Source organism: Desmodus rotundus, chromosome 5, assembly GCF_022682495.2.
Source record: "Desmodus rotundus isolate HL8 chromosome 5, HLdesRot8A.1, whole genome shotgun sequence".
NCBI classification, from domain to species: domain Eukaryota; kingdom Metazoa; phylum Chordata; class Mammalia; order Chiroptera; family Phyllostomidae; genus Desmodus; species Desmodus rotundus.
This window is the reverse complement of record NC_071391.1, coordinates 21,579,915-21,595,689: the sequence shown is the minus strand read 5'-3', so window position 1 is coordinate 21,595,689 and position 15,775 is coordinate 21,579,915. Positions and strand designations below refer to the sequence as shown.

At 39.5% G+C, this 15,775-nt stretch overlaps 1 protein-coding gene across 1 annotated transcript in view; it reads left to right on the top strand.

The window, feature by feature from the left end:
- The window catches only part of PDHX (pyruvate dehydrogenase complex component X), a 64,986-nt gene that overhangs the window by 22,531 nt on the left and 26,680 nt on the right, over nt 1–15,775 (top strand). The window contains exons 3-5 of the mRNA XM_024558777.4: nt 2,483–2,583; nt 10,574–10,773; nt 13,410–13,508. Coding sequence (XP_024414545.2) covers nt 2,483–2,583; nt 10,574–10,773; nt 13,410–13,508 — 400 coding nt within the window. The remainder of the gene's footprint in view (nt 1–2,482; nt 2,584–10,573; nt 10,774–13,409; nt 13,509–15,775) is intronic.

Sequence of the window (15,775 nt, the reverse complement as noted above, 5' to 3'; positions counted from 1 at the left end):
TAGGTGAGCTCGTGATAAAACATCATTTTCTCTTTTCCTATGGCCAGAATTTCTTTCTAGAAGTATTTAATTGCTGGGTTGCCTAGGTCAGTTGTTTTTTCCATGGTTATATCAGAAACATAAAGGTGTGATTTTTCTGCCCTTTTGAAGTACAATCTATTTTAACAACTAAAGCCTCTGTCATATAACAAAGTGTGTAAGATTCTGTAATCTGGCTCTGTAGGGTTCTCTGTACAGCATGCAAAGGACGGTCTTCTTGGTCTGACTCCTACTCACCTCGCCATCCCATTATCCTATTAGTAGCTCATCAGCAGGTGGTAAATTTTCTTAGCCTTTGTATGTCTAAAGAATACTGTTCCTTCATTCTTAAATGTTGGTTTGGCTACATATTAGAGTTCAGACAGTTCTTTTTCCTCAGCTCTTTGAAGACACTTCTCCACTGTCTTCTGACTCTATCACAGCTGCTGACAAGTACACTCTCAGTCTGTCATTCCACTGAGGCAGTCTGGGGTTTTTTTTTCCTCTGAAAGCTTTTATGATTGTTAACTGTTGACAGCATGCAATTTCTCTACAGTGTATCTGATGTGGATTCATGTTTATACAGTCTAATGCTCTTTTTTGGTTAACTTTTCTTACCAAGTTATTCCTTGCAGAAAGTGTAAGCTCAGTTAACTTTTGCATACACGTGTATTCAGGTTACCACCACCTAGATCAAGATACAGAATAATTCCACCAAGGCACGAGACTCCCTGTCCCCTCCCAGTTAGAACACCATAGATAGCTGTTATTCCAAACTCCTTCAGAACTCTTGCATTTTGAGGGTACCCATCTCTTTTCAGTTCTGAGACATTCTCAGCAATTATCTTTTCATGTACTGCTTCTCCACCATTCCCTCCAGTCTCTTCCCTTGGAACTCCACTGAACAAATACTGCAATTTCAGTCTATGTCTTAACTCCTCTCTTCTGCTTTCTACCTTCTTTTCTGCCTGTATTAAGTTCAGGTAGTTCCTTACTGCTATCTATAATTTACCAAATGGCTTCACTGTGTTCATCTAGAATATACTCTGTTGATTGTTTCTTTTTATTTCGCTTCCAAGATTTATTTATTTCCAAGATGTCTAGTTTTTTTCTTTCTATCTGATATTTCTGTATTCCTACACATTACTGTTTTTTCTGTCTCTTGTTTTTGTGATGGGTCTTCCTTTTCATCTATATTTCTGAACATCCTCAGAAACTTATTTTAAAATCTTTGGCAGGTTTCACTAAGTGAATTGCATCTAAAATGAATTTCTGTTCCAGTTACTGATTCTGTGGTTTTCTTTCTTAGCGTTGGATTTCTTCATATTTTTGGAACTTTGTTCTGTAATTTACTTTTGAATGGAAGGTGTTTGTTTGTGTTTTAATGTCTTCCCACCTGTCCCCTACTCTTTCCCTCCCCCACCCTCTAATCCGGAATTTTGCTGTTGACATTAGAGATATTAGCAGGTGCAGCAATGGAGCCAGAGGCTGGCTTGGAGCTTTCCTGGTGTTGAGGCAGTGTTTTCTTCCCCCACCTTCCTAGACCCCCAGTGCTACTTAAAGTCCAGTCCTCGTCCAGCGGTGTGGATTGCACATTTTATCAGCCTCCTGTTAGGAATAGAGGAGCCCTGACCCGGCTTTAAGTGGAGAATCTGATTGGAGTGCCCTGGCTTTAGAAGGTGGCTTTTAGTTCCCTTTACTCCAAGAGAAGCTACTATACTTTACCCCCAATCTAATCTAGATCTAGAAACCAGCAAGTTGGGCCCTGCTCAACAATTTTGAGTTTCCATACTGTTTCTGTTGCACGAAACGTTTCTTATTTGACCTTACCGTATCTTGATTATCTCTTTTTGCTGAATATACTTTATTTATTTATGCTCTGTGGTGCCAGCAGGTTTTCTGAACTCGATGTTATCCCAGAAGTGCTATTAATTGTAAATCTTATCTCTTTGTGGAATAGTAGTCGAAGTATATCATAAAGGAAGGAGTGTGGCATCTGGAATTGATTTCTTAAGAGGAGGGTATGCATTCATTGCTACTGTCTCCAAAGTGTGATTTCATTTTTAATATTTGCTCAGTAATCTTTGTACTTGCTTTTTTTATTATAAAAAATGTTGGGTGGTGAACACACAAGACATATATACAGATGATGTATTATAGAATTATACCCTCCGAAACCTATATAATTTTATTAACCAATGTGACCCCAATAACTTCAGTTGAAAAAATATATACATATATCATTATGTCCATTATAGAGTTTCTGGGAAATACAACAGAACATACATATACGCACAGGCAAACATATTACGTACACAATGAGAATTACTTATAGTTCCACAGCCCGGAAATAGCTACTGAATATTTTGGTGTTTATTCATGTTTTACACACACATACACACACCAACTCACATACCAAAATTAATACTTTAAAAGACAAACCAAACCCAGTCTTATTTTATAGGTGAAGCCGTGAGTGCTGGAGATGCCTTGTGTGAAATAGAGACTGACAAAGCTGTGGTGACCTTAGATGCAAACGATGATGGCATCTTGGCCAAAATAGTGGTAAGTCTTTATTTTGGTTGTTTTCAATAGGATGAAGGTTTCTTAAATGTGAAGTTCCTTGAAATGAAGTTACCTTTTATTTTTACCCCTTTTTTGTAGTGTTGTATTACCTGCTACATAATACATTTTAAGTCCAGGTGTATAAAATATTTTAGTGTTAAGGACTACTAATAGCCAATGATGATCAGACAACAAAAAGTTATTTCAGCCTTATCAGTGGTGCTGAGTGTTTGGGATTCCCTAGCAGAGAATGAGGAGCATTCTGGCCTGAGGGATGAGAGAGGGCTATTTGAGGTGGAATTTTGAAGACAAAGAAGGCAATAGGTTAAAGCTTAGAACTAGCAATTTCAAAGTTTATCGAAAAGAAGGAATGGTTTACTCTTACCACAAGAAAATAAAAGTCCTATCTCTGGGACCCCAGGAGTCCCAGCGCTGCAAATGTGAAAATTACTGCCTGCTCAGCCCCTTTCTGTGGACCGGATTGTCTTAAGATGTCCTGTGAAGTCTTGTCTGCAGGTTTCATCGCCACACTCACTGGCCCAGTTAGATTCTTACTCATTCTTACAGTATAGGCATTTTTATAATCATTTAAAATATATATTTATGTAAAAACGTGTATACAATATTCTACATACTTGAATGTAGTTGGCAGTCTTTTCTGTTGATAGTGTATTTTCTGTTTCCATTTTTATGGAAAATATGCTTGTGCCTCTAGGAACAAGCGTAGAGCCTCTGGGCTCTAGGAAAGCCAGTCATTCCCGTTTAGATCTAAATTTAAATATATGCCGTTGTTAAACAAAGACATTTACTAGCCAAAGGGTTCTTACAAAAGAAAGGGTTCCTTGAGCCAAATGCTAGCCAGAGAAAGGACCAGGTCCTGGGGCAGGAAGCCTGAACCACCAGCAGCAGAGCTGGAAGGAGCTGAAGGGCTCTCATGCAAACAGTTTGAGGGAGAAAGATGTAAGTTGTTTTGAAATAATTTGCATTGGCTGTAGATTTAGGGGGTGGGAGAAGGTCAGGAAGAGCTAGTTCTGGGCTAAGTGCATAGTCCCTAAGGAAGAAGTGTTCGTTCCTTTGGATTGGCTGGGGGCAACAGTCCAGAAAGTTCAAGCACAGGGAGAAGAGAAGCGAGGCACCTGGTGGGAGGCCGCTCGGTTATTCTCTGTAGATAATCCCAGAAATAGCCACCTGGGAGTTAAATCAGAGTTTCAAGGTTCACTCAGGAATGTAAGCAGTCTTTTGTCGGTTCTGCCCAGTGGTAGTTCATTGATTAACCTCTCCCGCCTCTGGCCGCTCACTCCCTGAGGCCAGCTGTCACAGTCATTTTGGGAGCTCTTCTCTGGGCAGTCTGTACTTTCCAACCAATTTAAAATGTGGGGCAACGTGTTGGATACTCCAATGGTTTTACTAGAACCTGAAGTTAGTACATCCCGTCAAACAAAATGGGTAGCGATGTAAGAGAGGGTACTTAACAGAAGAAAATAATATGCTTAGCCATTAAAAATAATTTCCATTAAAATGTGATTTCTTTAAATGTGATATACATTAATAAATATTCAAAAATTTGGGGAAAGTGGTTTTAAAATTATATATAGACAGTGATTATAATGTTAGGACTACACGGACAAGTATAAGTACAGAGAAGAATAAAATGTTATAAAAATGTTGAGTGTTTATCTTTGGTGAGTGGAACCAAGTGCTCTCCCTTCCCCATTTTTCCTATAGTTTCTAAATTTTCTGTAGTAAGCATATTGTTTTTAAAATGGAATATTGGAGTTTACGTGAAGAGTAAGTGACGTGCTGCGAGCCTGACTGTGTGGAGTTGCGAGGACAGGGCCCATTCCCGGATGGTGCGTGTTTGTTTCCTAACCTCCCGAACGTTTAGTAGGTAGCGTGGTGCAGCAGCCGAGACCCTAACGCGGGCTCTGCAGCCTGGTTCCTGTAGCTGACAGGGTGCGCCAGTTATTCGTTCTGCAACGATCGGCAACATCTTTCACTTCTGCCTGCCTTTTTCTTCATAATAAAGTGGGGATGATAGTAACAGCTACGTCGTGGGGTAACGGTGGAGATTAAATGAGGGAACACAAGTGCAGTTGTCACATTACCTGTCACCCACCACGTGTCGATACACGGTGCTCTTCCCGTCATTATTATAATTATTCCCTCAGCTCTTGGTGACCGTTAGATCCCATGCCTTCTGTACGTTTGTCTAAGGCATTGTAATGGCTGTTTGTGACTAGACGCCAAGTGTCCCTGCCTCTATAATGTGATTTGTACAGACACGCTGCACACCAACAGTAGTCCCGTGTTGATGCGTCTTTAATCCTGAAACTGCAGCTCACCGCTGCTCTGAGCACGGGGGGAACCCTGCCTGCGTGTGCTCTGTCCGAAGGCCGCACTTGGAGATACTGTGCTCCCACTAGACGTAGGTCCACACACGCTTTTCCCTCGCGTGTCTTACTAGAAAATCCTCTTTCCCTTTTTTCTGGGTGCTTCTATTTTATAATTTGCCAAACGTCCTTCACTTGTAATCCACAATATTAGTAGCTATGTAAAACACATTGTTGAAAATGTTCCCTTGGAGGAAATATAAACAGCAAAAATTTCTTTACCGTTATAACTAAATGCAAATATGTCACCCAGCAGCTATGACTGTGGGCTTCAAAAATATAAATACCCATACAAAAATAGTTTCTTTGACTAATTTATGCAGCATTTTTGAAAAGAAAAAGGTGGTTTGAATTGCCGTATGTGACAAGCAGCTACATTTCACTGTGTGCTTCTGGCAAGCCATGTGCCTGGCCCTAGCCTGTCGGGGTTGTTTGGCTATGAAAGTCTTCCCGAGCCGATGGCATTTTCCAGTTAGCCGCTCAGCCGTGCATCTCCGATCGCTAACCGTGGCCTGGGTCGGCAGTGCCCGTCCTTCTGGCCCCTGGTGCTCTGGGGAGCGCTGGGGACGTGATCGATAGCAGCTTTAGTGGCACAAATAGCTGTTTTCTTGCCAAAGAAAAGGTTGTATGTATATTTTAGGGCTTTATGGCTTTATTATCATTTCATATGCTTTTTGGGTAATAGAAATGGGAGCATATTAATGTCACCCTGTGTGCAATTTACTGGGGAAAAATGGGAAAAAAACGAGGTGGTATTACTGGTTTGTTTGTTTGTTTTTTCAGCCTTTCACCCCACTCCAATTCCAGCCGTCCAACCCCACACAAGGAAGTTGTACCTTTGTCTTTCATTGTGGAATAATTCTCATGTTAGCATAAATAATAAAATGGTTTTATAGGAATACATAAAAGAGATTTTACTTTCAGAATCAAGGAGTTGGATGGTTGAGCTTATTAAAGCGAAGAGCTGATATAAAACTCTAGTTTTTAAGTTTTCCTACATTTTTGAAAGTATGAGAAAGTATAACCTATTTTGCTATGCACAGGGATTTATTTCCACAGTCTTTTAAGGGTGTTTTGCATTCCTCTCCCCGCAATTTGATTCTTGTCTTTGTATTCAGTCTTATAATGTTTGCATCTGAATTCCATTTTAAATATAAAATAATAATATTTATTGCATTTCACCTAGAACCAGGGAAAAAAACTTAGAAGCTCTTAATGTTAGTAAAGAATATTTGCTGCCAGTTTAAATAATTTTATGATTTATTTCCAATTTAGTTAATGAAAAAGTTAAATTCTCATTTAATCACTAGTAAATTGTTGAGCAGAAAACCTTAAGTTATTATACACATATTAGCGATAAGCTTAAATTTATTATTCAGCAAATTGGATGGCAGGCGTTTTAAATGATAAATTAATAAAAGAAGAATATTAGGATGATATATTTAGAGAGTTTATTGGAGATTTTCTTCGATCAGTTTCTTAGCTGTATCTCTAATACGATGTCAATGGTGTTTTCTAAAGAATTTTTTTCATTATGATTTTATTTTATTGTTAGTCCCCCCCTTATTTTTATTTAATTCCCACAATTGCCTTCAAAGTTGCATTTTATAATTTGAAAGTTTATGGTTGAAATTTGAACTTGTGTGAGTTTCAATTAATTCTTCTCTGTGGACTAATATTTTTAATTGAGAAAATACCCTCTCAAAGCTCAGAGCAAATTCTATTAAGTGGAAAATATTCTCAGTTTTAATTTTTCCCTTTTGAAATGACAAGTGAGCCTGTGTTCCCCAAGAACTAAAAGCTAAATCAGTGATAATCCACTTTACAGCTTCTCCTTTAAGCTCCGTTTTAAAAACGCTAGCACCGCCCCTCAGAGCGGTTGGATCATTTCGATCCTGTGCGTGCAGTTCGCAGGTTTGGTACTGACCACGTTCAGTGCTGGGGAGGGCATGCCACACAGCGTTTGGCTCGATGCCCCATAGCCTTGTGGTCTTGAGCATTTCACATTGTTATGCCTCAGTTTCCTCATCTGTAAATGGCAGTGATAATAGTACTTAACCTCACAAGATTATTAGGAGAATTAAATGAGCTAATACTGTGCTAGAACAGAGCCTGGCACTTTGCTGGTAAGGCCAGACAGACCTTTATGCGAGGACTTATGAATGTTTCTTTGGCCCCTCTGCATTTCACCTGGTCTTGTCATTGATTTGCTTTCAGCTTCAGTGTTTCTTATTTATGTTCCTTTTAAATACAAGTTCCTTGTTCACATAAGTTAATCGTTATATGTTAAAGAATAAAAACCATTGAAAACTGTGCAGTGATTCAAACCCTGGTGGCAAATCTTTATTACTCTTTCAAACCGATAGGTCAGCCCTGTGACTCAGCCCTGCTCCACCGACCACAGTGCAGGCTCCTTCTGCACTCACTTAGCAGCTCTCGGATGCTCTACTTTTACAAAGAAAAATACTTAAATAATGGCTTAACTGACTGATTATTTTTTCATGTCAGAATCAAACACTGTATTTACCAGCACTTAGGTGGAAGGAACCCCCTCAAACGGTTTTCTTTGGGGAAAATATTGTTGTAGCTGCTCTGCCTATTCATCTCCTGTCCTTTTTCGGTACCCCGATGGGCTTAGGGGGCAGTTGTGAGCGTATCTACAGGTGATTTATGGCAGTCTGTGGAGATGTCTCTGGTGAGCAGGCCCCTTTGTGGGGGTCATGCCTTGGGACAGAATTCAGCCTCTATACGAGTGCTGTGGAAGACTAGTTTGTCACAGGCCTTACCCCTGTGGTCCAATCTGTGGCTGTTTGCTCTCTAGGACTTCCGGCCTTGTGCTGGGCCTTAAGGTATGAATCTCCCACCCTTACCAAGGGGCTCTCCTCTGTAGTCTAGTCTCGATCTGTGTTGAGTATATCTTTTGTTTTAAAAATCAGTAACTTGGAAGAAAATACCAACACCGCCATAATAATAATAATAATAATAATATAATTATTATATAATAATTATTTATTTTTACATTTATTACATTTACATATTATTATGACTGTTACGTTTATGTAGTGGTTACCAGATTTCTGGCACTGTTTTGTGTCTTATATCTAACTTATTTATTTCCTCATAACAACTCTACAAGTAGCGACTATTATTATTTCCGTTACAAATGAAGAAACAGGCATGGTGAGATACATAAACTTTACTAAGGTCACCTAACTAGTAAGTAGCAGAGCCGGCATTAAAACCAACGGAGTCTGTGCAGTACTAGGAGGGAACGCTGATGCGTTGAATGACAGATTCCAGATCCAATATTTCAGCATCAATCAGCAGTTTTAGCAGGGCTAAGTGTAAAAGTCCTGCATTTCATATCGAGAGATCAGAGGCACAAGGGTAGAGGAGGCGGAAGAGTAGGAGAGGATTTTGATCAAGGAAGTTGAGCGCCTGGGAAAAGAAGTGGGTGCCGTAGTGAGCTGAGCACATGGGCAGTGCTAACTCAGAGGCAGCCGTAACAAAGGCTCTCTTGTTTGGTTTCCAAACACAATTTGGAAAGCGCATTATTTACACTTCTGTTACTAAGCCTTCCCCAATTTTAAATATTTGCTGATTGCAGCATAAGCAAACTAGTCTGCAGGGAACTAGCACACCCCTAAAAGATCTCCTGTTTCTAGGGGAATAAAGTCAGAGAAATGATCTTAACTTCATTTCGTGATTTTAATGACTTTTAACTGAACTACAAATAGACTTTATTTTCACTTAACTTCTGTTATATATTCAAGTCATGTGCCAGTATATGCTTGGCCATTATATTTGGGTATCGTTCTTCATGGTGTCATTTTTTTAATGGGAAGAATGTGAGTAGTTAAAAATAAATTGTACTGAATATTTAGATGTGATAAAAGTTGAAACAATAGTAAACGCTCGTTGCCTCCTTGCGAAGGTATCAGTTGGTGGGGTGTGCATGGGAGTCAGCGTTACGATTTGTTGTAGGTAAAACAGTTGAGGTGCCAGTTTTAGGTTTAGTGCAGCGTCTGGTTCAGATTTCAGACATCTGTTGGTATCTTTTCAACAGCTTTCCTCTTAAAGTGCTTTGCACCGGAGTGACGGTCTCTGCGCTTGGGCATTGATCCTGTTTCTGGGTCACCGTCGATAGCAATTAATATCAGGTGGACTTTATATCACTTAGTGTTTTTCTAATCGATTTTTTAAAGAATATGAGCTTTTACTTTGTGGTTTTGAGTTAGCAATTCATAAGCAGGTATGAGACATTTTTAGAAGACGACAAACTGTTAACTGAATGATAATCTTAACTCATCTTTTTGATATAGTAAAGACAAATAAGCAGTCCAGAGAAGTAAAACGTCACTGTGTGACAAAGCATGAAACAAATTGTTCTGAGGTCTTTTAGTATTTTCCACAGCTTGCAATTCCTTAAATGTCCTTACTGAGTTCTAAGTACACGTTTCTTATGTATACTTTGCTTTATCAAAGCCATTGTTTCGTGTCATCTCCACTAGTAATTAGTAACTTAGAAAGCCTCCTTACTCCTGGGACTTACGTCCTGTGGTTTGAAGAATAGTGCTCATAGTAATCAGCATCCAAACCAGTGTCACTCAGAAATACCAGTCTCATTCGAGGAGTCTATTTGTAATTACTGTATTAGTCAACGTCTGGCAGCCGGTCAGTCAATTATTCACTGAATTGCATCTATAATGAACCTTATTTACAGTAATTGAAAGGGAATAATAGCAAATTTTAAAGGAATGACATTTTCTTCTGTTATTGAACTTATAAAATATTATCATCTGAAGGTTCTCTAGGGACTTTTTGAAGTTAAGTAAATAATCGATTTTTTAAAAATAAGTTAGCACTACTGAAGCACTTAAAATATATTTATCTTAAGCTTTATCTCAGTCCTGTTTATACTTTCAAGTGGCGTTATCCGTGAAGATGCGTTTGCTGAGCTGAGACGCCACCACGTTTCTGACGTACTCGGGAAAATGCCATGCGTGCCGTTTATTTTGTCTCAGGTTGTAAAGAGCTATATAGAGAAAGGTGGAAGCGGCACTTACCATTAACCAGAGTAGTTAACCAATTCTGTCTGTGCAAAGAGATGTTATTTATTCTAGATTAAGTCTACTGAAAATATTTCCTTTGAATTAATGTTAGTAAAGTAAATAGAACCTATTTGGGGAAATTAATCTCTTATGAGTTCTTGGAATTCCTAAGCCATTGTATAGCACCTCTGAGAAAGACAAATACCAGTGGCCAAGTTATGTACCACAGGCTAGTTTTGGATTAAGAAGGAAGACAGTCATAGATATGTCTTGTATATGTAAAGGCTGCCAGAAAGAGGGGAGATTCTGGATGTGTGTGTGTATTTCAGGAGATAGCATCAGCAACTGGGAGGGGAAAGTGGTACAGGAAGGTGTAACTGTGGGAAGGTAGGAAAGGAAGTGGTGAGTGGGAGGGGGAGGAGGAAGCAGATTTCAGCTCAAATTAAGAGATCTTTCCAACCAGTATCGAATTGTCCAACAAAGGAATAGACTGTTTCATGAGGTCCTGAGCCTTTCCATCTCTGCAGTTGTTTTCTTTTTAAAATATAGGTTGAAGAAGGATCTAAAAATATACGGCTGGGTACACTAATTGGTTTGCTAGTTGAAGAAGGAGAAGACTGGAAACAGGTTGAAATTCCCAAAGATGTTGGTCCTCCAGCAGCCGCTCCAAAACCGCCAGCACCTTGCCCCTCGCCAGAACCACCGATTTCTCTCCCTGTCAAAAAGGAACACACACCAGGGACATTGCAGTGAGTATGTTTATTTGAATGATGATGTATAAAAAAAATGTGTTACGGCAATTCTTAGAGGACTATAATCGTGTAATATTGAAAACATCTTTGTACATTAAGTAGGAAGTTGCTGACCTTCCCTTTTTTCTCTTAGGAAACTGAGACTTAGGAATGAGTACTTTACTATCATTTGTTCATTCAACAAACAAATAGGTATTGAATGAATACCTGCTGTGCTCCAGGTACTGGGCACGCCCTGTACATGTCCACACTGAGCTTGAATGAGGTTGTAGGGTTCCAGAATGGGATTCAGTATATAAAACTTCCTGTTGTGCTCCCTTCATAGATTCTAATTACAGTACATGAATACCAGTTTTAAATGTATAATTGATCATGAAATCAGCATTTTAACATGTGTTCCTTTTCCAGCTATTTTGCATTTGAGCTTGAGACAGATTAGAGCTGTGTTTTGTCTAGTTGTTTGTAACAACACAGGTACTTATTAAACATTGTTTTACTTTAGCTTTATATAGCTTTAATTGGTGGACTTAAAAAATTCTAACAAGTTTCATTTATTTAATGTTGTCTATAATACAAATAACTTCATAGGAGGAAATTATTTGCAGAGAGAATGTCCAAAAAACTACTTTTGAACTTAAGTAAAACCCTTCATTTTTTTCTTTAGTTTACCATTATCAGTTCTTGTTAGAAAAAAAAAGTGAGTATTTTTGGAGTACTGAGTTTTAAATTCCTGTTATCACACAGTATTTCTGACTCCATGGTCATAACTCCCTTTATTTTCTCCTTTTCACCATGAAAATCCGAAGGTAGAGGCTCCTGGGTGTTTTGTGCTCAATGCCCCCTCCCCCTGTGTAGGTGAAGGGCGTGCGCTTTCTGTTGGGATTCATCGTCAGAGACACCCAGGTCTGACGCCCCGCGGTGTCGGTTACAAGCCAGCTGACTGGAACCTGCACAGTGTTGGCCCACACAGTGATTTTCTTTCTTTAAATCATTTCGAATTGGTTGGTTACTGTTAATCTTACATAAAAGTCGGGAATTCCAGTGAAGATTGGGCAGCACTGAGTCCGTATCAGCTGGGGCGTTTCCCGGACATTCGGCTTGTGCACCTGCAGCACGGAACCAGACGAATTTGTTCCAGTTCATTTCTTTTGTTCCAGTTCATTTCTAAGTTACAAACTTACCGACTCGGCTCATTGTACTAATTTTCGTTCTCTGTGCAGCTCTTTGTGTTTGCGGCTGTGCTTTCAGGCCTCGGTTGAAGAGTGGCTTTTACTAGTCATGTTACCTTTCAATGCGGTGACATTGTTACCACAGTTGTTACCGCAGTTTCCTTGGCTATAGAATCAGCGTAATTGTTTTGCCTCTCTTGCACTCTCCTAGAGTGTATGTAAATTGAAAAATGATTTCATGTAGATACTAAGGACTTGAGCAAATACATGAAAGATGCAATTCAAAAACAACAAAATAAACAACCTAATGAAAATAGGCAAAGGACCCAAGTATACATTTCTTCCAAAGAAAGTGTACAGATGGCCAGTAAGCACATGAAAACTGTCCAATGTCACTAAGTATTAAGAAACTGCAAATCAAAACTATAAGGAGCTACTACTTCATACTCATTAGAATAGCTATTATTAAAAAAAAAATCCAAAACAAAAAACAACCATGGGACAGTCACCAGTGTTGACAAGGATGTAGAGAAATTAGACCTCTTATGCACTGTTGGTGAGAACGGAAAATGGTACAGGTACTAACCGGGGAAAACACTGTGGCAGTTCTAGTTCCTCAACAAATTAAAAGTAGAATTACCCTATGATACAGCTGTTTCTCTTTTGAGTAGATACTCAAAGGATTTAAAAGCAGGGACTCAGAGATATTGGACGCTCATGTTCATAAAAGCATTGTTTACTGTAGCCAAGGGGTGGAAACAGCCCATGTGTCCCAGATGTGCTCTAGGCATGCAATGGAATGTTACTCAGCCTTAGGACGGACGGACGGAGATGCTGACACCCACCTGGATGAACTTCGAAGACGATACGCTAAGTCGAATAAGCCGCTCATACAAGGCCGAAGACTGTATGATTTCCACGGGTTACCTAGAGAGTCAGAGTTATACGACAGAAGGTAGATGATGGTTGCCAGGTGTGCAGAGAGGGAGGAACAGGGAATTACTCTTTCGCAGCAGAGTCTCTGTCTGGAAGATGACAGGTTCTGGAGAAGGATGGCGTTGACGGTTGTACAGCCATGAGGTCGTACTCAGTGCCACTCAATTCCACACCTTAAATGCTTAAAATGGTAAATTTGAAGTGTATTTTATCACAAAAAATGAAGGAATGTTATAATTACTTCCTTATTTATCTGTTTTGTGAGCCATGTGGAAAGTAGAAATTCTCTCCTTATGAATATTTACTCTTTTTAAAAGAATATTTTGAAATAGTGACTAGTTAAGTTTGTATGAAAATGTTTTGATTTAGTAAAATAAACCAGATTAGTACAGATGAATTTATTTGTGACTATTTTAGCTTTATTATGCTTTTGCTTTTTAAATTATTAGCAAAACTGTTGACATTTAGATATATCTGAATCAAGTATGAGTGTTAATTGATCCTCTAACCTTCACGTTTTCTTCGTAGGTTCCGTTTAAGTCCAGCTGCCCGTAATATTCTGGCCAAACACACGCTGGATGCCAGCCAGGGCACAGCCACGGGTCCTCGGGGGGTCTTCACGAAAGAGTACGTGGGTGCTGCTCGTAATAACCGATTTTGTTATTTATCGAGGTCGTTTTTTCTGGAAGTATTTAAGGAAGAGCTTCTTTAGTGTTAAGATTTAAAAGGAAGTGCACAGGGTTTTTTGTATTTTTACTTTTGTCTGTATAAAAGTGTGTTCGATGCCAGGGTGGTTTTCTGAATAATGGCAGCACTACTCAGGAATAGTTCTAATCTGATAACTAAGCCAGATCCTTAGAAATGGTTATAAATGCAGAGTAGCGGAACTTTGTATTGTTTTATGTTTGTATTAAATAAACATGAACTCACATTTAAATTTCTACAACATGGAAATAATCTTTCATTTTTTTAATATATTTATTGATTATGCTATTACAGTTGTCCCATTCCCCCCCCACTCCACTCCATCCTGCCCACCCTCTCCCTCCCACATTCCCCCCTATAGTTCATGTCCATTCATTTTTTAAATATATTTTATTGATTATGCTATTACACTTGTACCATATTCTCCCCCTTTACTCCCCTCCACCCCCCACTCCTACCAGCATCCCCTCAACCCCTTAGTTCATGTCCATGGGTTGTACATATAAGTTCTTTGGCTTCTCCATTTCTTACACTATTCTTAACCTCCCCTGTCTATTTTGTACTTACCATTTCTGCTTATTATCCCTTTTGTCCCCATTCGCCCCCCCTCCCCATCCCTGCTGATATCCCTCCATGTGATCTCCATTTCCGTGATTCTGTTCCTGTTTTAGTTGTTTGCTTAGTTCGTTTTTGTTTTGGGGTTTTTTTTTTAGGTTCAGTTGTTGATAGTTGTGAGTTTGTTGTCATTTTACTGTTCATGTTTTCGATCATCTTCTTTTGCTTAGATAAGTTCCTTTAACATTTCATATACTAAGTGCTTGGTGATGATTAATTCCTTTAACTTTATCTTATCTGGGAAGCACTTTATCTACCCTTCCATTCTAAATGATAGCTTTGCTGGTTTCAATTTCTTGCTCTTCTTCTTCTCCTTTGGAAGTCCTATGATTTGGATTTTCAATGTCTAAAGTTGCCCCAGAGGTTCCTAAGCCTTTTGCAGTTTTTTGAATTCTTGATTCTTCATTCTGTTCTGGTTGAATGTTTATTTCTTCCTTCTGGTCCAGGTTGTTGATTTGAGTCCCAGTTGCCTTCCCTTCACTGTTGGTTTTCTATATATTTTCTCCTTTATTTCACTTTGCATAGCCTTCACTTCTTCCTTTATTTTGCAGCCGTACTCAACCATTTCTGTGAGCATCCTGATTACCAGTGTTTTGAACTCTGCATATGATAGGTTGGCTACCTGTTCTCACTTAGTTCTGTTTTTGGAGTTCTGATCTGTTGTTTCATTTGGGCCATATTTCTTTGTCTTGCAGTGCCTGTTACATTGTAAGCGGCGGAGCAACCCATGTCGCTGTGTTGCGGTGCTGTATTGGGGTCAGAGAGGGAACAATGTTGCTTGCTCAGCTCTCTGCTAGTTTTCGGTCACTTCCCCTGCTACCTCCAAGCAAATTGGGCCCTTCTGGTGTTGATTCCTGGGAGGGTGGGTTTGTGTACATTCTAGAAGCCTATGGGTCTCTCCAACAGACTCTCCTGTGAGGCTGGGAGTTTCTCCTGCCACCACAACCCCCATGAGATTTTACAGCCAGAGGCTTTGAGGCTTTATTTCCCTGCACTGGATTCCTAGTTTGTGTGGTCTGTCTCGCTTCCCAGTTGTTCCTCTCAGTTTATCTGCATGCAAATATGGGACCACCCAGTCCTCCAGCTGCCACCTTGTTGTGCGTCCTCTCCACCCGGCTGCCCACCTCTGTCCCTCCTGCAAGTCTGAATGAATGTTTCTTCTTAACTCCTTGGTTGTTGGACTTCCATAAAGTTCGGTTTTCTGGCAGTTCTGGGTTATTTTTTGTTTTTAAATTTGGTGTGGTCCTTCTTCTGGTTGTGCAGGCAGGCAAAGACCATTTACCTACTATATCTCCATCTTGGCCGGAAGTCCGAAATACTCTTTTAAAAACAATTTCATTCTTATCTGTTTGGATTTTATTCACTTGTATGATCAAAGTAATTTCCAAATACAGCTGGGTCTCCTTTTCCATACCGTCTCTAATTTTTAGTAGCACACTCTTAATTCTCCCACATGAATTTCAGACAGTTCGTGTAGCCCCACTGGCGGGGTTTGGCAGAGGACGTATGGGATTTTTTATTGGGTTCTGTCACATTTTAAATTAACTTAGGACCAGCATCTTTTTGATGTTGAG